This window comes from Schistocerca piceifrons, chromosome 2 (assembly GCF_021461385.2).
Source record: "Schistocerca piceifrons isolate TAMUIC-IGC-003096 chromosome 2, iqSchPice1.1, whole genome shotgun sequence".
In the NCBI taxonomy this organism is placed as follows: domain Eukaryota; kingdom Metazoa; phylum Arthropoda; class Insecta; order Orthoptera; family Acrididae; genus Schistocerca; species Schistocerca piceifrons.
Genome location: NC_060139.1, coordinates 1,027,630,240 through 1,027,656,702, shown reverse-complemented (window position 1 = coordinate 1,027,656,702; position 26,463 = coordinate 1,027,630,240). Strand labels below are relative to the sequence as shown.

General features: G+C 38.8%; 1 protein-coding gene across 5 annotated transcripts in view; it reads right to left on the bottom strand.

Moving 5' to 3' along the window:
• Window positions 1-26,463, bottom strand: part of LOC124776434 (CDP-diacylglycerol--glycerol-3-phosphate 3-phosphatidyltransferase, mitochondrial) — a 102,995-nt gene that overhangs the window by 32,792 nt on the left and 43,740 nt on the right. For all 5 annotated transcript variants that reach the window (XM_047251430.1, XM_047251431.1, XM_047251428.1 and 2 more), the window contains 4 exons: window positions 15,748-15,875; window positions 13,993-14,264; window positions 13,308-13,516; window positions 4,394-4,619 (listed from right to left, as the gene is read on the bottom strand). In XM_047251430.1, the coding sequence (XP_047107386.1) occupies window positions 4,394-4,619; window positions 13,308-13,516; window positions 13,993-14,264; window positions 15,748-15,875 (835 nt within the window). The remainder of the gene's footprint in view (window positions 1-4,393; window positions 4,620-13,307; window positions 13,517-13,992; window positions 14,265-15,747; window positions 15,876-26,463) is intronic.

Below are 26,463 nucleotides of genomic sequence, written 5' to 3'. Positions count from 1 at the left end.
ATCATATGAGTTGGGTACGTGTTTGTAATCAAACTCAAGTTTTTTTTTAACCCTGCAGCAATTGTATCATATGAATTGGGAGGTCAGTAGAAGGATCCAATTATTATTTTATTCCAGTTGCCAAGAATTACCCCTATCCATACTAACTCAAAGGAACCATCTACTTTTATTTTGTGACAAGATAAACTACTACTACTAGCAACAAACACGGCACCACCAACTGTGTTTAGCCTACTCTTCCGGAACACAGTTAGGTTCTTTGCAAAAATTTTAGCTGAAATTATCTGCGGTTTTAGCCAGCTTCAAGTGCCTATAACGATTTGAGCATAAATGCTTTCTATTAGCGCTTGGAGTTAGCACTTGGAGCTATGGTACTTACCCAACACAGCTACAACAACTTACAACTGTTATACCGGTGGTTTCTGTATCTAAATTCTTCCTGTGTTCTGCCTGCACCCTGTGAGACTTAAGCCCTTTTTGTGTTTTCCTGAGACCCTCTAACCTAAAAAACTGCCCAGTCCATGTCATACAGCCCCTGATACCCATGTACAGGGCTATTACAAATAATTGAAGCGATTTCATAAATTCACTGTAGCTCCATTCATTGACATATGGTCACGACACACTACAGATACGTAGAAAAACTCATAAAGTTTTGTTCGGCTGAAGCCGCACTTCAGGTTTCTGCCGCCAGAGCGCTCGAGAGCGCAGTGAGACAAAATGGCGACAGGAGCCGAGAAAGCGTATGTCGTGCTTGAAATGCACTCACATCAGTCATAACAGTGCAACGACACTTCAGGACGAAGTTCAACAAAGATCCACCAACTGCTAACTCCATTCGGCGATGGTATGCGCAGTTTAAAGCTTCTGGATGCCTCTGTACGGGGAAGTCAACGGGTCGGCCTGCAGTGAGCGAAGAAACGGTTGAACACGTGCGGGCAAGTTTCACGCGTAGCCCGCGGAAGTCAACGAATAAAGCAAGCAGGGAGCTAAACGTACCACAGCTGACGATTTGGAAAATCTTACGGAAAAGGCTAAAGCAGAAGCCTTACCGTTTACAATTGATACAAGCCCTGACACCCGATAACAAAGTCAAACGCTTTGAATTTTCGGCGCGGTTGCAACAGCTCATGGAAGAGGATGCGTTCAGTGTGAAACTTGTTTTCAGTGATGAAGCAACAATTTTTCTTAATGGTGAAGTGAACAGACACAATGTGCGAATCTGGGCGGTAGAGAATCCTCACGCATTCGTGCAGCAAATTCGCAATTCACCAAAAGTTAACGTGTTTTGTACAATCTCACGGTTTAAAGTTTACGGCCCCTTTTTCTTCTGCGAAAAAAACGTTACAGGACATATGTATCTGGACATGCTGGAAAATTGGCTCATGCCACAACTGGAGACCGTCAGCACCAACTTCATCTTTCAACAGGATGGTGCTCCACCGCACTTCCATCATGATGTTCGGCATTTCTTAAACAGGAGATTGGAAAACCGATGGATCGGTCGTGGTGGAGATCATGATCAGCAATTCATGTCATGGCCTCCACACTCTCCCGACTTAAACCCATGCGATTTCTTTCTGTGGGGTTATGTGAAAGATCAGTGTTTAAACCTCCTCTACCAAGAAACGTGCCATAACTGCAAGCTCGCATCAACGATGCTTTCGAACTCATTGATTGGGACATGCTGTGCCGAGTGTGGGAGGAACTTGATTATCGGCTTGACGTCTGCCGAATCACTAAAGGGGCACATATCGAACATTTGTGAATGCCTAAAAAAACTTTTTGAGTTTTTGTATGTGTGTGCAAAGCATTGTGAAAATATCTCAAATAATAAAGTTATTGTAGAGCTGTGAAATCGCTTCAATCATTTGTAATAACCCTGTAGTTGTCTCCTGCATGTAGTGGACTCCTGACCTATTCAGCGGAACCCGAAACCCCACTACCCTACGGCGCAAGTCGAGGTATCTGCAGCCTACACGGTCGCAGAACTGTTTGAGCTACTGCTTCAGACTCTCTAATCTCCTCTGTATCAAAGATCTGTAATTGGTCCTGTCGACTATGCTGCAAGTGGCGAGCTCCGTTTTCATCCCAAAAGGAAGACTGGCACCCTTTACCACTTCTGATAGCTGCTCGAAACCAGATAGAACCTCTTCCGATCCAAAGCAACACCCATCTTTGGCACTGACGTTAGCCACTACCAATAATCCCACCCTCTGTGATTGCCTGGATATTGCAGGCTGAGAGGTTTCCTCTGAAACTGGCCACAGAGAGCACCTGGAACCTGTTTGTCAGACTAACTGGGGAGGCCTTCCGTGTGGCTCCTTGGATATTTTTCATCGCCTGCCATTCCCTGAGGTGACCTCCCACTCAACCACACAGATAAAGGTTCAAACTCAGTGCGAACAGTAACAGGACTGGCCACCGCTTAGGACTGATCGAAGGACGCAAACATGCTAAGTGTCCATTGGATCCCCACAGCCGGCCCACATCAATGGTGCCTCCTGCAGTTTCAAGCTGTGTAACCGAAGCCATCAAAGGCTGGAGCTGAGAGCGAAGTGTCACCAACTCATCTTGCATCCGCACACAACAGTCACTAAAGATTGTGAAAAAACTACACTACTAAGACAAACGGACTATCAACATGTGCTGCAGAACTCTGCTGTAGACCCTGACGAAAACACAAGAATTGTATCTAATAAATTAAATTAATACACAGTGACTCCAAAAGAGAACCAGTGAAGCACTCAGGTGACACTAAATAATTCGCCACTGATTAGCAACTATAACTATGTCACAAAATTGGTTTACTTTCTGAAGCAAACAAAAACACAAGAACTATGTCTATTAGATATTGAATTAACACACAGAAACTCAAGAAACTAAACCATCAAAGCACACAGATGAAATTATACAATTTGCTCTTGGTTAGTAACTCGTAAAAGTTACAAAACCAGTTACTTCCCAGTTGCTGCTTCTGTCTTGGCTGCCTGCTCATGTCTGACTGACTGTTTGTTGATGACTCTGTGATGTATAGGAAGGCATTGTCGAGTGACTGTAGGGCGATACAAGATGACAGACAAAATTCCTAGTTGGTGGGATGAATGGCAGCTTAATCTAAATGCAAAAAAATGTCAAAACAATTCTGCTGCTGCCAATATACATTTTGCATAAGAACCATGAAGATAAGAGAAATTAGGGCTCATGGGGGCATATAGACAGTGTCTTTTCCCTTGCTCTACTTGTGAGTGGAACAGTAAGGGAAATGACCAGTAGTGGTACAAGGTACCACCATGTACTATACAATGTGCGTATGTAGATGTAGATGTTGGCTATGCTGGAAGCTGTTTCAGCTGATTGTAAATATGGGTCAACCCATCTGTCTCTTTGTGAATAACTACTTTGTGAATTAAAAAAGAATTCTGTTTGGAATTTTAATTTTTGGCACTGTGTGTGTGTCACATAGGCCTATCTGCAGGCAATGTCTTTTACATAAAGAATATTTTTGACACTTTTTATTTCTAATCACCTCAGTGCAATCAGGATTACTCCAGCCTGAAGGAAAAACAGCAACAATTGGTAAAATGAAGTGAGCGAAGTTACTTTCAATTATACAGCAAATAGCATTAGAAAATCTGACGAAGAAAGAATAAACAAGTGAGATAAATGAAGTAGCATAAGGAGGATGGTGTGTATATGTAATATATAATGGAGTAGTATTAATTAATTTTTGATCATAGCCACTGTGCAATTGTATTTGTAATACATTTATGTAAGTAGAAAGCGACCCAAGAAAATATATAGTCAAACAAAAGGATGATATCTAAATACAAATGAAGCTGACTGACTCCACAAATCACTGCTAAGAAAATGACACACATTTAATTCATTCTGCAGTACTCTTACAAATAATTTATCATTACTGTCTTTTCAAGATTATATAAATCAACAGGTGCTATTGCTTTGGTTTTGTTACACTACACTTACTGCATCATTCTCTGCCTTCATCCTCTCATTTATAACTGTAGTTAGATGTGAAACTGTGGCCCATGTTCTCAAACAGGAGGCCAAATACAAGTAGCTTAGACAATAAAAATGGACTGCCTCTATCAGTTTTAACAACTTCAAATTTTCTACTGTTAATTCAATAGATGCATCATGGTGCTACACTCATCTACACAAGTATTCTATGACCCAATACAAAACTGAATGAGTATCTTTCTATGGAAGTTCTTGTAACTTGAACAAACTGTGCCAGAGTTGCAGACATTTGATAAATGTGAAAGAAAATATTAAAAATAATTCATCAGGAATGAGCAGTTAAAATTGATAAACCACAATGAGTTAGTGAATGGTTTACTGTCAAAATGTGTGTTCCCTTGACCACACTTACCAAAGTTTGAAGATCCAACAAGGGTGAGAATTGGCAAGTTCTGAAATGGCAGGGTATACCAAAGTCCTTTGGCATGGTATGTCCATCCAGGTCTGAAGTATTCAAGAAGGCTTACACGGTCCTCCTGGCCTGCATTCTGTACTTTGTGCAAGAATGCAGCAGCAAGTTGGCGATATGCAGCTGGAATTCCACCTGCAGGGCCAGCAGCTCCAAGGAACCCATTTGCCTGAAAATTTTGGACATGGGAACAAAATAATGTGATGCAATGTGAATGCTCTTCTCTCTCTCTCTCTCTCTCTCTCTCTCTCTCTCCCCCCCCCCCCCCCCCCCCTCCCCGCTGCCCTGTTATTTCTTTCGCCTACTAAGGCATCAAGAAAAACATATTCTATATTAGGGCATAATTCAGTTACACATCTTTTTAGTGTAGCAGTGCATCATCTTTAAGAGTAAGATTAAAAAGGCATGTGCTAACTGTACACTGCACTGATTAAGAATTAAAGTTTATGGCAGAACTTCATTACATTAAAAATTACATGGGCATGCTGAAAAGTAACACCTCCAAATATTTTATGTGAAAACTCTTACAGCTTTTTAAATAAAACAAACTTTTTCAACATTCTACATCTTATGTTTCATGTCTACATATTCATTTCTCAACACAGTCATCCACATTTCTCCCAACAAGAGAAGGGTTTGTTGACACCATCACTGCAGAATGTCTGATATTGTTGATGGAGCCACAACCTCACCTCAGCTTGCACCACCCCATCACTAGCAAAGTGAAGTCCTCAAAGGTATTCTTTACGTTTTGGAAACAGGTGAAAGTCAGATGGGGCCACATCAGGACTGTAAGGATGATTATTAATGACAGTGAACCCAAGATATCGGATTGTTGCAGATGTCGCAGTGGGGCTGATCCACATCACCATGCAATATGCTACCATTTGGAGCGCTCTAGCAGTGGAGGGATGGAAATATGTCGACATGAAGAACAAAGATGTAGAATGTTAATATTTATTTTTATAAAAAAGCTTTAAGAGTTTTTACTTAAAAAAACCAAAGGTATTACCTTTCAGCACACCCTCAATACTCTCCTTTGTTTGCTCTATATGAATAACATAGTATTAATTATATTTGTTGTTCCCTTAAAAGATGACATCCAGAAGATCACTTACTAACGTTCAAACCAACTGTTGCACTAATTAATTCTCTGAGGACCCGTGTGTTTTGATTCACATTCACCAAATCCAAATACTCACAAGTGGAACACACAAAAGATACCACTGTAATTAAAAATTATAGAAATTAATTATTTCTGAATTTTCATAGCGGCTTGTTTCTGTTTAACATAGAATCAACATAACTGAATTTTGGGAAATCAAACTGCTCCACAAAAATTTTTGCACCACCCTTATGACTCCCTTAATTTATGTTTTTAAGATCAGAAACCTTTCTCAATACTCCTTTCACCGGAAGAAATTGCTTCATAAGTCACTGCCAAATGTTTTTAAACCACTGTCAGATATTTTTTTTTAAAAAAAAGAGCTTAGACAGTGGTTTATAATGAAATATCCATTTAACATGGAACCGGCCTGAATTTGTATTGGAAACATAATGATAAACTTCTGTAAATGTAATGATAAATAAATATCACATTGTTAGATACATAACTTTTACACTTCGTGCAATATGGAATGTGTAACTTTTGTGTAGTAATATCTGGTATGTTGAGATCCTGACATTCCCCAAGTGCATAATAATATATCTTACTAGTCTAAAGTTAGATATATAAAGGTGAGCACTACAGGGTCATTACAAATGATTGAAGCGATTTCACAGCTCTACAATAACTTTATTATTTGAGATATTTTCAAAATGCTTTGCACACACATACAAAAACTCAAAAAGTTTTTTTTAGGCATTCACAAATGTTCGATATGTGCCCCTTTAGTGATTCGGCAGATGTCAAGCCGATAATCAAGTTCCTCCCACACTCGGCGCAGCACGTCCCCATCAATGAGTTCGAAAGCATCGTTGATGCGAGCTCGCAGTTCTGGCACGTTTCTTGGTAGAGGAGGTTTAAACACTGAATCTTTCACATAACCCCACAGAAAGAAATCGCATGGGGTAAGTCGGGAGATCGTGGAGGCCATGACATGAATTGCTGATCATGATCTCCACCACGACCGACCCATCGGTTTTCCAATCTCCTGTTTAAGAAATGCCGAACATCATGATGGAAGTGCGGTGGAGCACCATCCTGTTGAAAGATGAAGTCGGCGCTGTCGGTCTCCAGTTGTGGCACGAGCCAATTTTCCGCGGGCTACGCGTGAAACTTGCCCGCACGCGTTCAACCGTTTCTTCGCTCACTGCAGGCCGACCCGTTGATTTCCCCTTACAGAGGCATCCAGAAGCTTTAAACTGCGCATACCATCGCCGAATGGAGTTAGCAGTTGGTGGATCTTTGTTGAACTTCATCCTGAAGAGTCGTTGCACTGTTATGACTGACTGATGTGAGTGCATTTCAAGTACGACATACGCTTTCTTGCATCCTGTCGCCATTTTGTCTCACTGTGCTCTCGAGCATTCTGACGACAGAAACCTGAAGTGCGGCTTCAGCCGAACAAAACTTTATGAGTTTTTCTACGTATCTGTAGTGTGTTGTGACCATATGTCAACGAATGGAGCTACAGTGAATTTATGAAATCGCTTCAATCATTTGTAATAGCCCTGTATATGCAGGCACTTGTGCAGTGAAGGTAAAAGTAAATCTAAATTCTCAGCTTAGTCCAATATAGAATATGTCTTCCATTGCAAACAGGACAATGCAGCTTGCATATATCTTGCAATAGGCATCACAATATCACATGAAGTTCAAACTGTGTGGGCTTTGTCACTTTACAGAAATGAGGTTATCACAGGCAGGGACATTGCCCACCAAAATGACATACACCACAGTGATGATGATTGATCATTCAGCTGCTGCCATAGCACACAATTATCGAGAGAAACATTTAAAGACTTGCATCATCGTCACTGACTGTGGTCAACAACACCTGCTGATAACTGTCTACAAATCATAGTTTGTAGTTTCACCAAGAAGAATGCATCAGAACAGCACAATACGTTGTTGGAGGGACCTGGGATACCTGGGTTGATCCAGACAGTACACAGTTATCTACAAATAATCAATTTCAGTTCCAGGTGTCAGTCATGAGCAACATCATAAACCCTCCAGCACTATGGTGTGCAAAGACGCTGACCTGGAATGGAATCTGTATCATTGGCAATACATTGTCTTCAGCACTAGTGCAGAATTTATCCGACACCTGATGATACTGTAGAAGAGCTTGAAGGTGGCCAGATACCAAAACATACCTCTAAACTGGTACTGAGCATAATTTGAGGGACATGCAGTAGCAAGACAGAATCGCCCAATCTATCAGTCAGCCTTATAGAAAACATTTAAGAAATGGGATTTTCTTTAAAGAAGATAATGCATGGGCACACCAGGAGCAACTCTAGAACATCTTCCCCCAGATGGTAGGAATAAACCAAATGGAATGGTCTGTGGTACCTGCTAACAAGAATGCGACTAAGTAAGTATGCCTCGGACCAGTTGAAATTCGCAGTGTGTTGACACCGGAACCCTCCTGTCACAGGAACTAGCTGATCTCAGGAAGACCACTGTGAAAACTGGAATAGGCTTGAGCAGTAATGTCTCTCCCATATTATTGACAGCATGTCAAGGGCATACAAACATGTTACAGTGTACATGACACAGTAACACAATATTGACTGCTATTCAGCAACAGATTTTAATTTCACAGATACGCAAAGAGCACACATTTGAACTGACTGCCTCTTTTGGTTATTGTTTTGTTTTTACACTGAAGTACCAAAGAAACCAGTATAGCCATGCGTATTCAAATACAGAGATACGTAAACAGGCAGAATACAGTGCTGTGGTCATTAAAGCCTATATAAGGCAACAAGTGTCTGGCGCAGTGCAGTTGTTAGATCAGTTCCTGCTGCTACAAAGGCAGGTTATCAAGATTTAAGTGAGCTTGAACATGGTGTTATAGTCAGCGCACGAGCATAGTGATGAAGTGGGGATTTTCCCATATGACATTTCACGAGTGTACTGTGAACATCAGGAATCCGGTAAAACTTTAAATCTCCAACATCGCTACAGCCGGAAAAAGATCCTGCAAGAACGGGGCCAATGACGGCTAAAGAGAATCATTCAACATGACAGAAGTGCAACCCTTCTGCACATTGCTGCAGATTTCAATGGTGGGCCATCAACAAGTGCGTACTATTCAATGAAACATCATCAATATGGGCTTCCGGAGCCAAATGCTCATGTGTGTACCCTTGATGACTGCATGACACAAAGCTATACGCCATGTCTGGGTCTGTCAACACCAACATTGGACTTTTGATGGCTGGAAACTTGTTGCCTGGTCGGACGAGTCTTGTTTCAAATTGTATCAAGTTAATGGAGGTGTACAGGTATGGAGACAACCTCATGAATCCATGGACCCTGCATGTCAGCAGGGTACTGTTCGGGCTGTGGAGGCTCTGTAATGGTGTGGGGCATGTGCAGTTGGAGTGATATGGGGCCCCTGATACGTCTAGATACAGCTCTGATAGGTGACACACAAGTGACCTGTCTGATCACCTACATCCATTCATGTACATTAAGGATTCTGCCGGACTTTGGCAATTCCAGCAGGATAATGCAACACCCCCCATGTCCAGAACTGCTACAGAGTGGCTCCAGGAACACTCTTCTGAGTTTAAACACTTCCCCTGGCCACCAAACTCCCCATATACGAACATTATTGAGCATATCTGGGATGCCTTGCAACGTGCTGTTCACAAGAGGTCTGCACCCCCTTGTACTCTTACTGATTTATGGACAGCTCTGCAGGATTCATAGTATAAGTTCTCTCCAGCACTACTTCAGTCATTAGTCATCTACACGCCACGTCATGTTGCAGCACTTCTGCATGCTCAGGGGGGGGGCCTACATGATGTTAGACAGGTGTATCAGTTTTTTGGCTCTTCAGTGTGTTTCATAGTAAGTTAAATCTCTCTTTTTTTCTCCATAAGGGTCATTCTTTCATTCTCTCCTTCCCTTGAATCACATGTCACAATAAGGTGGTGATGAAAACACTTTTTTAGCAGTTTAAAGACATCCGCAGTTCATCATGATATTAATTGGTGAACATGAAAATTGAAGTACTAATTTTTAAGATTAACTGCACAAGAAGGCCAATGATCCTTATGTAATTCAAAAGGTACTTTGCAACCAATTTACACAAGAAAAAATAATGCATGTATGTAGCCATTACAAGTGGTAAAAGAACGTAGAAGCTTTCATGTTCATAACACTGATACTACATTCTCTATCACATATTTAAATCAAACATCAAAAATTTAAGAGCTATCATCTGCCCTGCACACCAATCAGGTGCTACGGCAGAAATGACACACGAAAGTAACAACATTTCATGAAATTGCATTCTAGGGGCTTTCATATTCACATGTTTCACTTGCAGTAAAACATGCACACTGGTCAGCTACAACACAACAACTGATGTTGCCAACATTTCACTCACTTTTCTGTATGAGCAGCTGTGTGGTCATTTGCTGCCATTACCAGAAAATTTGAAGTAAGTTCCTAATTTTTAATTTCTTCATTTTGAATAACTACGACAACCAAATTCTCTTATTATGCAGAAACTATATTTGTTTTAGGGTATGCCTTGATGGAGAAAGCCAATGAGTCAGATTGAAAGATGCAGAGATAGACAGACAATTTTTGTGTAGAGAAGGTAATAGCAATGTGGACTTTCATAATGATAATACATCTGTTTTATTTAATGATCATACTATTAATAGTAGAGTATTGAAAATTGAAGTACTGATTTTTAAAATTAATTATACGAGTAGGCCAATGAAACTTATATCATTCAAAAGGAACTCTGTTGTATATGTGCACACATGAGGAAAGCTTCCTTTTGTCTCTGACAATGCTACCAACTTCTACTACACATAACGATCAGATACTACTGTAGAAACGACACACAAAAGTAACAAAATTTTGCCAAGTTGCATGCTAGGGACATTCATGTTTAAATGTTTCTGATAGTTCATTTGCAGTAACACACGCATACTGGAGAGCTACAATGCCACAACTGCTATGACATCGATGTTGTCAACAGTGGAAAACGAAACGTATTAAAGAAGTTGTCAAGGACAATTGACACTGTTTATTAGTGTTTTTTTTAATTAGTCTGGTTTAAGAGTAAATGGAACTAACTCTACGCTTGTTTGCTGCCGTCACTACAAAATTCAGTGTGTTTCTAATTTTCAGTGTCTTCATTTTGAGTAGCTACAACATTCCTTATTATAGGGAAACTTACTTTGTTTTAGGCTATGCCTTAAAAGAGAATATTAATAGGTCAGACTGAAAGACGAAGATGCAAACACATATTCGCACAAGCAAGCACACCTCACACTCACACTCGACTGCTACCTCTGGCCATTTCTGCCCGAGGTAGCAGTCGCATGTTTATGTGAGAGAGATGTGCTTGCTTATGTGAATGAACATTTGCGTCTCTCTTTTCTGAAGAAGCTTTGGCCAAAAGCTAATGTGTAACAGTCTTTTCATTGTGTCTGCCTGCAACTCAATGTGTTATCTTTAAGGTCAGTAACAATACTGTTGACAATCCCACCTGGACTTTCCATTGTTTGAAAATGTGTTTAGAGCATAAAAGCCATGCAAAACAAGTCTAAATTCAATACCTTGGTGCTGTTTATTTCAAAACAAACTCTTCTTTTTTACTTTTTCATAAAAATGACCAATACATAAAAGTTTAATCATCCCAACAATTATGCATACAAATGACATTTAGAAAGAACGGACATTTGAATGAAAAATGTTCTGTTGCGTACAAACTGTTCATACCAACATGTTTCTTCTGGCTTCAATACAGCATTTTCTTATGATTTTGGGGATGATAACAGTGCAAATTATCTCAATCATTCTTTCTGTTTTGACTGTCTAAATAAGAAGATAGATTAAAAGTTTTAGTAACTATTCCCATGACTGACTTCTTTATTGCAGTACCCTGTGGATATAAAAATATGTCTAATGCTAGAGAACTGTACTATTGATCTATTGATTAAATAGCTGAGTAATTCATTACATGAAACAGTCATGGTGCTTTCAGTTAGAGATTTTCCTCAGCACAATCAAACTACTTAAATCCATTTAACTTGGTTGCAATGTGCTGGCAAAAATAATAAAGCAATTCTGGAATATTAATTTGCAGCTTAGTTACTAAATGAGTGGCCTAACATATATGTATACACGCAGATTGAAGTGATGAATGAAAATTTGTACTAAGGCCGGGATTCAAACCAGGCCTCTTGCTCACTAGGCAGATGTACTAACCACTACACCACCCTGGCACAGTGGATTTGCACAACTGCACATACTACCCTAGCATGCCTCCCTCCTCAATCCAAATTACCAGTCACACCTCAACCCACTTGGTATTCCCCCTAAATTCGAACAGAGGCTCTCCAACTGTACTGGAATAGCACCTCAACATCGAACGAGAAGGGGGATCCTGCCTGAAACCCAGGCACAGATGCTTTAATCAGTCCTGTCCTTGGTAAAAATTTTCATTTGTCACTTCAGTCTGCACATATATGTCATAGATGTTTGTGACTTGAAAATATCTCTGGAACCATACGGTCTCATTTGCCCTCACATGTTCAAGCAAAGCTCAATATATATTGTGCTAAAGTGGTTCATACTAGGTTAGAGAAATCAAGACACACGTGACATGTTTAATAATGCAACAGCTTCAAAATAATCATATTTCAATGGCTCTTTTACAAACAAACACATGGCATTTATAGAAAGTATGTTTTGACATAAGCATCAAGTCACAACAACAAAAGTGAAAAACAAAGGTGGACTCAAGTCTGGATCAGGGCCAATAGCAGTACTGGAGGTGCATATCTATTGCCCATAGGCTGGCAATGCATCAGTTTCATGTAGCCAGTTGGATGATTCTTTGACATAACCAATAAGAGGAGAGCAGAGAGGCAATGTATTTCTAGCACCACAATTGAAAGCATTGTCTTGTTTGCTGTTTTCTGGTGTATTAATGAATGAAATATTTTCTCATTATGGCAGTGAGTGCTGTAAAATTGACTGACGTTGGTGCATGTCTCACGGATTAATTGCCGAGACACAAAAAGGTATCAAATGTGGTGGTGAATTGCATTCATAATAGAGCTGCACATCTGATGTATTAATAAACATTGATCCACGAATCTTCTCCCACGATTTAATTAAAAAACACTGATCCACCTACATTCTCTCATGATTTAATTAAAAACATTGATCCACCTACCTCCTCCCATGGTTTAACTCAAAACCACTGATCCACTTATTCAGTGTGCTCATGCAGATTGATTGCTCAGCAACACAGAGCAAGGAAACAATTCACTGCTTTTTCAAATATATCGTGGGTTGCGACAATGTCCTTGGTTTGCAGATGCTAACACAGTTTAAACAGCTATGACTCACACAAGGAACAATTAAATTTATAATCCTCATTTACAGAACAGTTGCACCTTTTCTTACAAATCTATTACTTCAAAATACGTTGTCTGCTTGCTGCTTCTTTTGTTCCCATTGTACCTCACGGGAAGCACTAACATTCCTGCATGAAACACGTAAGTATGCCACTGGCCCTATTCTAGAGTTTTACCTAAAGATGCACTGCATTTAAACCATATGCCTAGTTATATCAAGTAGATAAGAATTCAGTGTGTACAGCTGTCGACAGCAAAAAGTTAATAAAGTTAAGTTCGCAAAACTTACAGTGGGGTGAGCCATGAGGACAGAATACTCTGCTGCAGACTGATGTATGATGCTTTCCATATACTGTGCAGTTAGGTTGAAGTACCCTGTGGCAAGATGCACGGTGGAGCCAGAAGCTGCACATTTCAGCAGTTGCAAAGTAACACGGCTGTCTTGTCGGACACCAAGCTGGCCCATCTCCACAAGTGGGAAAATGCAAGTATCACCACCTGGAGCATATAAAAAACACTTCACCGCAAGTAATTCCACACAGGACCCACACTAAATATTGTCGTCACATATAATTGTACACAATTTGTAGAATGCTTATGACACACTCATTTAACAGGATCCCCCCCCCCCCCCCCCAAAAACACACACACATTTTACTTACTAAAGGCAAATCGAAATATATCTTTCAATTAGACGTAATTTTATGGATTATTTTTTGTGATTTAAGCTACATTTACTTATACATTTGGACTAGTTCACTACTGGAGGAGCAAGAAAGATAATGACTGCATTAGAATTAACAATAAGAGAACACAAACTCCCTACAAATTCTTCTTTCAAAGAATGTACAGTGAGGCATAATAAACATAGGTGTCTTTCACTCTTGCTTATTTTATTTACTCTCTTTTTGTAATTCTGAAGCAACTGTAATTTGACAATACCAAGATAGTATGTTTAGGGCACCAACACTGACTATGTGACTGTTGTTGTGCTTGATGCAAAGCATTGTCCAAGAAATTATGAATGTTTGCACGAGCAGCAGCTGCAAATTCTTCATAACGTCCTTTAAATGGATGAATGTTCCATTTGTGATGAAGTTGTATTCTATTGCCTGGCCAAAGTTGCAGTGAAAACTCACTGACTCGCTCAACAAGGTCATCATAAAAGTCTGCCAGTGGACGACAATCCTCCACCAATATATAGCGATCTTGTCTATTTGTGAAGTAGTCGTTACTCAGATTTGCCCTGAAAAGTGTACAAATGAATGTGAATACATAGAATATATACTACTTTATACAGAATTTATTACATCAGTATTTACACAATCCATCACTTAGCCCTAGCAAGGCACAACAGAAACGAGTGAGGCATTCATCCATAAAAAATTTTGATCACCTACCAAGTGATGTATGGAAATTAATGGATAGTAAAATTAAATTCAAACACAAACTGAAATCCTATCTGCTGGAAAACTATTACTACTCTAGAAAAGAATTTCTGAATGAATAATGGTCAGCATCTTGCTGTGTTTTCTGCTAAGATGATGTACTACGATTGTGAAACTGACATTCTATATCATAGCAAGACGTCACAGTTATGGTCCACAGAACATACAAACACCTAAATAATTACAGCACTCTAAAGTATGCTATACACAGAGCATGATCCAACCCATACAGGTTGTGCAATTCAGAATTCTAAGCAATATTTTTCTTTGTGTCTGTCTTGTACCACTGTCTCAGGCATGCTCAAACTTTAACTTATGACAGGCTCAATGATTAATTTTGCCATCTTCTCTATGGCATGCAGTAATCAGTCTTATGTGAATCAGAGAAGCAAAGAGCACTTAATAGGGCACAATGGCTGACGCTGCAAGATGTGGTACAGCCACACTAACTTTTGAGGAAGCAAGAAAAGTTAATACTGATGAATAGCTCGACACTGAGATTTTACTCAAACAACAGACATACTAGGTCTTTAACAAAAAGTCATTAGTAAACAAGTAGGGTGCACTTACTGTGAAAACTTTCTCTTTACACAAATAGTACCATCTTAAGAATTTCATGCCTATAACTCTTCAGTAACACATTATAACGAGGTACTTATTACAGATAGATACAAAGCTACTATAAAAACAACTGAGATCATAAACGGACAAGTTTTTTGGTTAATGGCAATTCTGCTAGACTGGAGAGGTGTAGGCAGGTCACAGACAGGAAACTTCTCTACATATTATCTAACTTGACGAGAGAGATTGAAAATTTCTTGCAACTGATGACGACTCAACACTGCTGGATAAAATACAATCAACTCAAAAAAATCTAGCGTGTACTGCAGTATTCAGAAAATGAAAGAAGTTCAAATCAACTGACACAAAGTCTGCCCACCCACCTGCTAATGTAACCATGGAAAAAAAGAGATATGTTATAGTACATTTAAGGCACCAATCAAAACAATAACAGAAAACGTAATAAACCCATATCAATATCTCGTGTAAAAACTATGATGTGAAGCTAGTTAATTTCCATGTCAAAGAAAATAAATCATTCAGAGCTATCATTAACAGGTAATTCTCATTTCATCTCATTTCATGGGAATGCTCAGAGATTTAACTGCTGTGAAGAGGTATCCCACCTTTATTCCTAGATTCTCGACTCTTCTGCATCCAAAACACTGTAATTTTAATCCAATTCTGCATGAATTACTTTATGGCATGAAATGTACATACCCACTAATGAGCAGTGAATCATCAAAGAGATATATTTTCATGTGCTGTAGACCAACAAGTTCACTGTATCGAGGAGGAAGTAGTCTACGTAGAGGTCCACGGAGTGCTGGAGTGTGGTAAAGAGCAACCTGGAACCATAGAAATGTACGTACAGTAGCTCAGCAAAATTTCCATTTCTGACAGTAAAAACTGACACACTACATGACACACTACATTTGTTGCAAAATGAAGACGAAATACGTGATGCCCATCTGAACAACTGACAGACTGTAAGCCTTGTTAGAATACAAGCACAGACCCTTCGAAACAGGAGTTACTATACAGACATGTACTTCATGTACATAATTCCTAAGGCAGTTCCTATACATTGCAAAATGTATTCCATGGTTCTTGACATAAAATCTTGACCTTTCTCTACTGTAGTATTAGTCTCCAAATGAAAATGAATTATACAAATTATTTTACATTACACTGATAACTGCCCTGTGTGGTGTCAGGTCACGTAGCCCACCAGTGTGACATACTGCACCGCTAATTGTCTAAGCCCAAGAGTCCAAGGGCCATGACAAAGCAAGCAAAACAGACTGTCATTAAGGCAACAAAAATAACAAGCCAAATTGTGGAGAACAACTCCAGATACCACCGCTGCACCTACGGGTGCTCACCTTCCCTACAGTCACTGTCAGAAGTGTTTAGTAGGGCAGAGACTTTGACTGATAACTATTCGTGTGAATTTATGCTGCAAGTAAGGGAAGAGTGAATTTCTGTTATTAGTAATAAACCTGTTGTTCATTGTTTACATGGATGTTAGTTTTTCCAAACAGAGCCTGGTGCAGTGTGAAGTAATTTTACTTTCTTCGTAAATGTATTCAGCAGTGGCAAGTTACTGTTTCATTACGAAGATATTAGTTTTTCCATTCATGAGAACTGGGTACATACTCAAGTGATAGAGAGGTAATGATTAGGTACATAAGTCTAATATATCTGACCTATGTTGTTGTGGTCTTCAGTCCTGAGACTGGTTTGATGCAGCTCTCCATGCTACTCTATCCTGTGCAAGCTGCTTCATCTCCCAGTACGTACTGCAGCCTACATCCTTCTAAATTTGTTAGTGTACTCATCTCTTGGTCTCCCTCTACAATTTTTACCCTCCACGCTGCCCCCCAATATTAAATTGGTGATCCCTTAATGCCTCAGAACATGTCCTACCAACCGATCCCTTCTCCTAGTCAAGTTGTGGCACAAACTCCTCTTCTCCCCAGTTCTATTCCATACCTCCTCATTAGTTATGTGATCTACCCATCTAATCTAGCATTCTTCTGTAGCACATTTCAAGAGCTTCTATTCTCCTCTTGTCCAAACTATTTGTCGTCCATGTTTCACTTCCATACATGGCTACACTCCATACAAATACTTTCAGAAACGCCTTCCAGAAACTTAAATCTATACTCGATGTTAACAAATTTCTCTTCTTCAGAAACGCTTTCCTTGTCATTACCAGTCTACATTTTATATCCTTTCTACTTCGACCATCATCAGTTATTTTGCTCCCCAAATAGCAAAACTCCTTTACTACTTTAAGGGAACCTCAACATTTTTATTTCTTCTCCATGGATTTTAATACCTACTCCGAATTTTTCTTTTGTTTCCTTCACTGCTTGCTCAATATAAAGATTGAATAACATCGGGGAGAGGCTACAACCCTGTCTCACTCCCTTTCCAACCACGGCTTCCCTTTCATGACCCTTGACTCTTATAACTGCCATCTGGTTTCTGTACAAATTGTAAATAGCCTTTCGCTCCTTGTATTTTACCCCTGCCACCTTTAGAATTTGAAAGAGAGTATTCCAGTCAACACTGTCAAAAGCTTTCTCTAAGTCTACAAATGCTAGAAATGTAGGTTTGCCTTTCCTTAATCTATTTTCTAAGATAAGTCATAGGGTCAATATTGCCTCACGTGTTCCAACATTACTGCGGAATCCAAACTGATCTTCGCTGAAGTCTGCTTCTACCAATTTTTCCATTTGTCTGTAAAGAATTCGCGTTAGTACTTTGCATCTGTGACTTATTAAACTGATAGTTCGGTAATTTTCACATCTGTCAACACCTGCTTTCTTTGGGATTGTAATTATTACATTCTTCTTAAACTCTGAGGGTATTTCAGCTGTCTCATACATCTTGCTCACCAGATGGTAGAGTTTTGTCAGGACTGGCTCTCCCAAGGTTGTCAGTAGTTCTAATAGAATGTTGTCTACTCCCGGGGCCTTGTTTTGACTCAGGTCTTTCATGCTCTGTCAAACTCTTCATGCAGTATCGTATATCCCATTTCATCTTCATCTACATCCTCTTCCCTTTCCATAATATTGTCCTCAAGTACATCGCCCTTGTATAGACCCTCTATATACGCCTTCCACCTTTCTGCTTTCCCTTCTTTGCTTAGAACTGGGTTTCCATCTGAGCTACCCCCATGAACCACGTACCTTGCCATTGGTGGGGAGTCTTGCATGCTTCAGCGATACAGATGGCTGTACCATAGGTGCAGCCACAACGGAGGAGTATCTGTCGAGAGGCCAGACAAATGTGTGGTTCCTGAAGAGGGGCAGCAGCCTTTTCAGTAGTTGCAGGGGCAATAGTCTGGATGGTTGACTGATCTGGCCTTGTAACACTAACCAAAAAGGTCTTGCTGTGCTGGTACTGCGAACAGCTGAACGCTAGGGGAAACTACAGCCGTAATTTTTTCCGAGGGCATGCAGCTTTACTGTATGGTTAAATGATGATGGCGTCCTCTTGGGTAAAATATTCCAGAGGTAAAATAGTCCCTCATTCGGATCTCCGGGCGGGGACTACTCAGGAGGACGTCGTTATCAGGAGAAAGAAAACTGGTGTTCTACGGATCGGTGCGTGGAATGTCAGATCCCTTAATCGGGCAGGTAGGTTAGAAAAATATCTGACATATAAATGGCAAAAATTATTTTCCAAACTGATACTTTGTTCATCTACTAAAGTTTCAGAAAAAATAGTTCCATTATCAAGTCTATACAGTAGAGTCCTGGTGATTCAAGTTCTGTTCTGTGTAATTCGAGCTGGTCTTACGGAAATTAAAATTTTACATAAAAATACAGTAAAAATCTGTTTTCATATGTTGTCACATGTACATTTTAAGCACTTTTGAATGTATTACTTTTTGAACTTACTTTCAAATTTCCATGTACAATACAGGCACAACTGTCCCATTTAGGGTTTCCGTTCATAATGCACAAAAACAATCTTGTTCTCAGACTGCTTATCATTTCTATTACAGGTGGACAGGTACCATTAGGTTTTGAGGAGTGCACTTGCTGTTTCTTTGTCAACCCTTCACTAATTGGCACCACCTGACAATCAGTTGACATTACACGACATCCTTCTTGTTATCCCTGTTGTTGTGCCTCTTCAGCAAGAGTAGTCATTAAAATGCAGTACACCTAAATACCCACACAGTATACATTTTACAACATTGAGTGATCATTGTTTTATGTTCTGTACTGTGGTTGGTTATGTAGTAACATCTGTACTGTAATGAGACCATCCATGTCACATTTAAGTGGTATCTGCAGTGTACTACACGTATGTACATGTGTGTTCCCCCCACCCAAAAAAAAACTTGCTGCTGAGTATGGAGTCAGTGGAGTGACATTTGGAGATTGGCATAGAAACAGAAACCAAACCTGAGAAGCTTTATCAAGCAAGTGTTCTATTTCAACAAAAATAATTTTTGATAATATAATGTAACTGGATGGACTTAAAAAAATCTACTCACTAAGTGGGCGCAGGAGAACACACTCACAAAAAGGTTTAACTTATGCAAGCTTTCAGAGGCCGTGGCTCCTTCTTCCGGCAGAAGAGTAGAAGGGGAAGGAAGAGAGGCGAAGGAAAAGGACTGGAGAGATTTAGGAAAAGGGGTACAGTCACCCAGCACTCATGGTCATGGGAGACTTACCGGACGGGATGAGAAGGAAAGACTGATTATTGGGGACGGCAGCAGGTGAGATTTGACAAATTCATCATTCGAATGGAAGTTAATGAAAAAAATCTGAGTATGAAAAAACGAGTGAAGCTTTGGTTGGTTAGTTTACTCAACAAAGACAAAAAGGAAGCCCAATTTCAAGGCTTCTTCGGCAAGAAAAAGCTGTAATTTTTAGATATGAGTCAAAGGAATGTGGGGACGATTTTACTGCAAGATCAGGATAGTTTGATAGGTGAAAGAAGCGATACAGCACAAGGCAGCTTGAAATTTTCAGGGAAAAGTTTTCTACCGATTCACAAACTGTTGTACAATTTTGTGAGAAATTATGAAAAATTCTACAAGAAGAAAACCTCATTCCTGAACGACTGTATAACTGTGATGAAATAAGGCTAAATCATAAATTGCTTCCATTTAAAACTCTAGCCTCAAAAGAAGAAAAGGCTGCAGTGGACTACAAAAAACATAAAGAGAAGTTTAAATTTATTGCTGCATTGAATGCATGTGGAGGCTATAAACAGAAGCTGCGGTAACAGGGAAGTCTGTTAAGCCTAGAATTTTACTAAATATCACTGCTTGTGCACCGCCTGTTACATACCTCCACCAAAATTCTGGTTGGTTCTACAAAATATTTTTATAAAGCAGTTTTTCAAAGATTTGGTTCCAGAGACCAAAAGATACCTACATAAAAAGTAGTTTCCTTCCAAAGTAATCTTAATCCTTGACAATCCATTGCATTGCTGATGAGGAAGAACTACAATGTGACGGTATTTATGCATTGGTATTGTTGTCATCTGCTTCAGATACTTCTACAAACAACAGAAGGTGAAGGAACTCTCAGAGAGTTTGTATAAAAAATCTATGATAACAGACATAATTTACTGGATAGCCAATTCAGGATCTGAAATAAAGGTGGAGACACTAAAAAGTCTTGGAACTGGATTTTATGGACAGAAATGGATACCTAAGTTACAGCTGAAGATGACCTACCATTGGCAGAACTGATGGAAAAGCTTGGTGGATGTGAAAATGTGAATGCGAGTCTTATTTCAGAATGGATGAACAATGATGAATAGTTTGTGGTGATAGATCTTGCAATTGTTGAAATGGTTAGTGAAACGGCTGAAGACTGTGACAATGAGGAATTGTCTGAAGATCAACCACACTGACTGTTTTTGGCAGCACTAGGTGTGGCATTGCATTATATTGAGCAGCAAGCAGAAGCTACTCCAACTGATACCATGCTTCTTAGAAGATGGCATGACATTGCTACTAAAAAAGGAGGTTCTATTTTTTAAAATGGACTATGGACAATTTCTTTAAAACGTAACTTATATTTTTGCAAGTTGGAAATGTGGGGCCATATACATTTAACACAGGAATGTACTATATTGTTTTTTTTTTAAATTATCATTACTATGCTCATTAGACATTTATTCATGACTTACTCATGGATTTGCTCAGATTTCCACATTTTCGGAGTGTTTTGTAATTTGAGGTAGCCTTGGCGACAATTATCTTGAATTACCAGGGCTCTACTGCATTATCAGATGTAAAGAAGCCAATAGAATTTTTTCAAATCTTATTTCATTTGCATTATTCAGACATTGCTGTCTCCTCTTCTTTCAAGGAAAACATTGTTTCATGAGAGCAAAAAGAAAACTCACCAACTTCTATTAGGTTGTGCTAGGGTGTGTCCCCACATTCCACTTACATATCTTGCACAAAATCTATGAACTGTAGGTGTCTTACAAGATAATGCTCCACCAATTTTGCACTTTTCAACTGAACTACGATAACGTGATGGATCATCGCATACAAATAATTCTTATTTTATTAAAATTGTGTCTCAGACAGCTTGCCCCAGCAGTTTGAAGTTGCTTGGCACCTATAACTTTATTTTTGCTCCACAAAAATTTTTCTTTGATATAATAACTGAAAAATAAGGATTGGGGAGGGGGGAGTGAGTCACAATTTCAAGGTAGATGGAATTTGACACTTTTTCCCCCTCTAGGATCACATTAACAACTTCAGTTCCTCTTCTTCCTTTTTTGTCGTTTCCTATTTTTTCCAGTATTCCTTCATTTTCTCCCCATGAAGTCTCTTCCTTTTTTCTGTCCATGTTGTTCCCCATTTTTTATTTCTTATGCTTTGAAAGTCTTCCAAATTTAGTATTTTATTTTTAAAACTGTTTCTTTCTGCTATTTCTGATTCTTTGATGTTGTTTCGTTCTAGATCTTTCCTTACTCCTGTAATCCATGCTATTGTCGATTTCTTCTTCCAAAAATATGGGAGTATATCTTTTGTTAGTCTATTTCCATCCATTTGATAGAGGTGTCCGAAAAAGGTTAATCTTTGTTTGGCCATTGCTTCAGATATTTTCTCTATATTTTTGTAGATATCCTCATTACTTCTTATTTTCCAACCATCTGCAGTTTTTATTGCATCCATTATTTTCCTAATAGTCCTTCTTTCCAGTACCTCTAGTCTGTCTATCTTATACTTCATCGTTAGGCATTCAGATCCATATAAACATTCCAGTCGTACCACTGTGGTGTAGTGTTTTAGTTTTGTTTTTCTCAATATACATTTCTTGTTGTAAATATTTTTGGTCAAACCATATGCTCTTTCCATTTTGTTAATCCTTACATCTAGTGCAGGTTTTTCTAGTCCATTCTGTTGTATAGTCTCTCCCAGATATTTAAATTTATTTACTCGCTCTATTTTAACTATTTTTTTCTATGAATTTTTGTGCATTTTTTTTATATTTGTCATGAATTTTGTTTTTACAGCTGAAATTTTGAGACCAGTTCTGTTTGCTATTTTTTCCAGAAGGTTTATCTGAATAACTGCTTCTGTCAGGTTTTCTGAAAGTATTCCAAAATCACCCGCAAACGAAAAGCAGTTTACCTTAATTCCATTTGTTTTCCTTCCCAGAGTTATTGTTTCAATTTTGTGATTTTTTGGCTTCAAATTCCAAATCCTTACAATTTTTTCTAGAAAACAATTAAATGCAAAGGTGATAAACCATGACCTTGTCTAAGATCAGTTTTTATTTCAAATGGCTGAGATACTTCTCCCATACATTTGACTTTAGATATTGTACTTGTTAGTGTTTCACGAATTGTACTTGCTAATTTTGATTTAACTTTTAATACAACTCTTTATAATAATAATAATAATAATAATTATTATTATTATTATTTTGATGCATTATTATTTTGACACATATGACATAAATCAATTTAATATTGGTTACATGACATGGTAATCTATGGCAAAAATTCATAATGTAGAACCTCCTCGATGTTGGAAAAATAAACCATTATCATCTTTATGCTGTGTAGGTCACCCACACTTTCATTAGTTTACTGTTTGGTTTTGTTTGACTCTGAATCAAAACCAATTAATGAGTTGCTGTTGGTGTTTATTTTCGGCAATAACAACAGACTGACACTTGAAAGTTCAAACAGTTCATTCCACATATCAATCATTCATTACCCTGCTCTCATCACATACCATATGTGGCATAAATGCAACTTACTGTTTTCATCAGAAAGTTGAAGTAAAAGGTGATTTTGAGTATTGGAGTCAAAACTAAAATAATGAGTAATTGTTTCTCAATACGTCTCTTCTCCTTTTTGAATTTTCAGAACCAACAAGCATAAAATTTTTCAATGCCAAACTTCATCTTTTATTTTATTCCTCCGATTACTGGAGCTTTGCTTTTCAAAAGGTTCAATAGTATTTACTTATTTAATCATGTCAAAAACATCAAACTTCAACATACAAGATAAATACATACGTGGCACTGAGAACAATAAGGGTCTAAAGCACACCATCATGGAGCCCACATTTAAGTGAATATCGGGGAAACTGGTGAGACAGCTTTTCATGAATGTTAGTATATATAATATGGGCCTATAGCAAAGATGAACTTGACTCACCATAAGATCAAGAGATGTCAGAAGCATTAATAAATGCTATACTCTCACAATCAAAAATGGTGTGCTTTAAGTCCTTATGGTCCTCAGTTCCTCATATACATATACACATAATAGTATCTATAAACTACTTGCTAATTTAAATTTGAAGACAATGGTGCATTTGCAGTACATAATCTTCACTGGTGTAAGTGCACTCATATATTATTGAACTCTGCAGTCACAAACTCCGCTTCTGCAAATTGTCTTTTGACCTTGCAAACCTGTTTTGAGCCTGTTCAGAGTTTACTACATGGGCCATTCTTCAGTGAAACCAGCAGGTAGACTTTCCAATGGTTTCACCTAATGGTGTACAGACCTCATCTTCCATACAGATAGATGGGATCACGTCTGTTGATCACGTAACATGTTGACGTCATGAAACTTTTCCCGGACGCTAATCTTTAAGAGGGTACCTTATGACTGATGTCTGGAGGTGCAATTCCAGCTAATGGCACAGTTTATCTCATGGTGTAGATTTCAGACAGCCAGTAATGAGTCTACATGACTCATTAAGAGCAATATCCACTAGTTTAGGTGTGCTGAGTTGTACCAAATATAGGTAGCATATTCACCAGCTGCATATCATGAATATAAAGCTGTAGTTTTCACTGTTGCTGCACCCCTGAGAGGTTCACATAACTTCACACAATATGTTGTGTCTTGCAGATACATTTTGCTTTAAATTCAAACATGCTGCTTGAAAGTCAAGACTGACCCCATTTTTGGGTTGGAAACTGCGTTCCAACTGCAACCCTCTCCAAATCACTAGAAGTTCCCTGAGGGTTTATTTGTGCCTCAGGTGGACTGTGCAAACTTGAGGTTTGCTGAGATTTGGTTTTAACTGGTTTTTACAGTAGTATTTACCCAATTCCCCCAGCAGTGTTAAGATGTCATTCCCCCAAGCAGTGTTAAGATGTAATTCCACCTGTTCAAACGTGTCACTCTGTCCAGAGATGGCAAGATCATCCGCATAGATGAAACTTCATACATTTTTAGGAAGGGGTTGATCACTGGTATAAATAAGGGAGGAGACAACATGTCCTTTGGGCCCCTCCATCGGCTGCACTATGAAAAATCTATTTTGAAGGAAATCTTGAATTAATCACATACAATGGTAATATTTAGTTATTCCATGCATTTTGTGCAGGAACATTCGATAACTGATTGTGCTTAAGCTGCTGTCAAATCAACAAATGCTGTCCTAGTGTCCTCTATTGCCTCAAAACTGTCTTCTGTATGTGAGGTTAGATTTAATACCTATTCTGTACGATCCTGACTGGTCTAATCCAATTTGCTCAAAAAGCTTGTGCAGACAACATAAGGGAGAGATTGGTTCATCAGCTTACTTGCCTCAAGAAATATCTTCATCACTAAATTACAATTCATTAAAGAGATCAGAAACAAGCCCCATAAACTCACTTTAAACTTGCCAGCGGATCTATGAAGTCATCTCCAAACTTGTCATGTCTTTACACACTACGACTTGACTCTCCAGTCTCTGCCGCTGGCCATGTAAACAACAACATGTCACTTAAGTCTGTTGGCTGGTACCACCGCACTTTACCAGCATGGATAGCAGTGCACGTACACTAGTATAAGGGAGCACTCGCGACATTGCCATTAGACACCCAATGGTTGGAAATGACTGTTATCTCTACATATTATTACTGAAAGTCCCCTGCTGTGTTTTTCTGTCTGTATGTGGAGGCTAATCTCAAGAACTACTGTAGGGATTTTGAAATGGTTTTACTAAAAGACAAATTGATCAACAAGGAGGATAGGTGTATAAAATTTATTACTGCAATCACAGACAAGTTGTCTAGATGTCGATACTTAAGTGTCACCCATATGAACCCAATGTGAATCATTAGTTATTTACTAATACTGATGGGTTAGCTGTAAATACTGTTCTATGCTTTCTTTGCAATGACAATTGCAAATTTATTTTAATATATTGTCTATTCAGAGAGAGTCTAACAATCACATTGAGACACACACACACACACACACACACACACACACACCGTGCGCGCACGCGCACCCTATTGACAAGTTACCACGTATGACAACAGAACAAAAAAACAGGATACGAAGATGAAGTGGATTCTGTGAATAGTGACTAAATATTATAGTAAATTTACAGCAGATGTCAAAAAATTACAGAAATGAATGATACTCTACCCAGCACGTTATTAACCTACAAATGCAAATCAGCATTACCAAAAAATACACAAACTGATGCACTTGAATTGTTAGTAAATATTACTAGTCTCATTCCATTAACACTGTAAACAGCAGTCTACCTTGCGCTACCATAGACTGCTTTACAATACCTGTTCCTAGGTGTGTGGGTTTAAAACCAGCCCAGCATCACTTAATGACCCTTATAAGCAATGTGACAATGCTGTGTCATTGGTTATCAGAACGTTAAGAAATTGCCGAGAGATGTTGGTCCACCAACTAGGTATTTTTAGGAGAGCATTGGAAAGGATCATTAAATTTATATAGCATTGCATCAGAGTGTTATTTTAATATATGAGTAGTATCAACATCAATTAATCTAAATTACAAGTATTTAACAGATCACTTTTACTGCGAACCAATAAAAGGTCATCCACAACATCAGGGTCCAGCAATGCTCGGAAACAACCAAACTTGCACCCCTGAATTTCTTCTCACTAGAGCTGCTTGAGGCTGGAATACACAGTACACACTCTTACCCACACA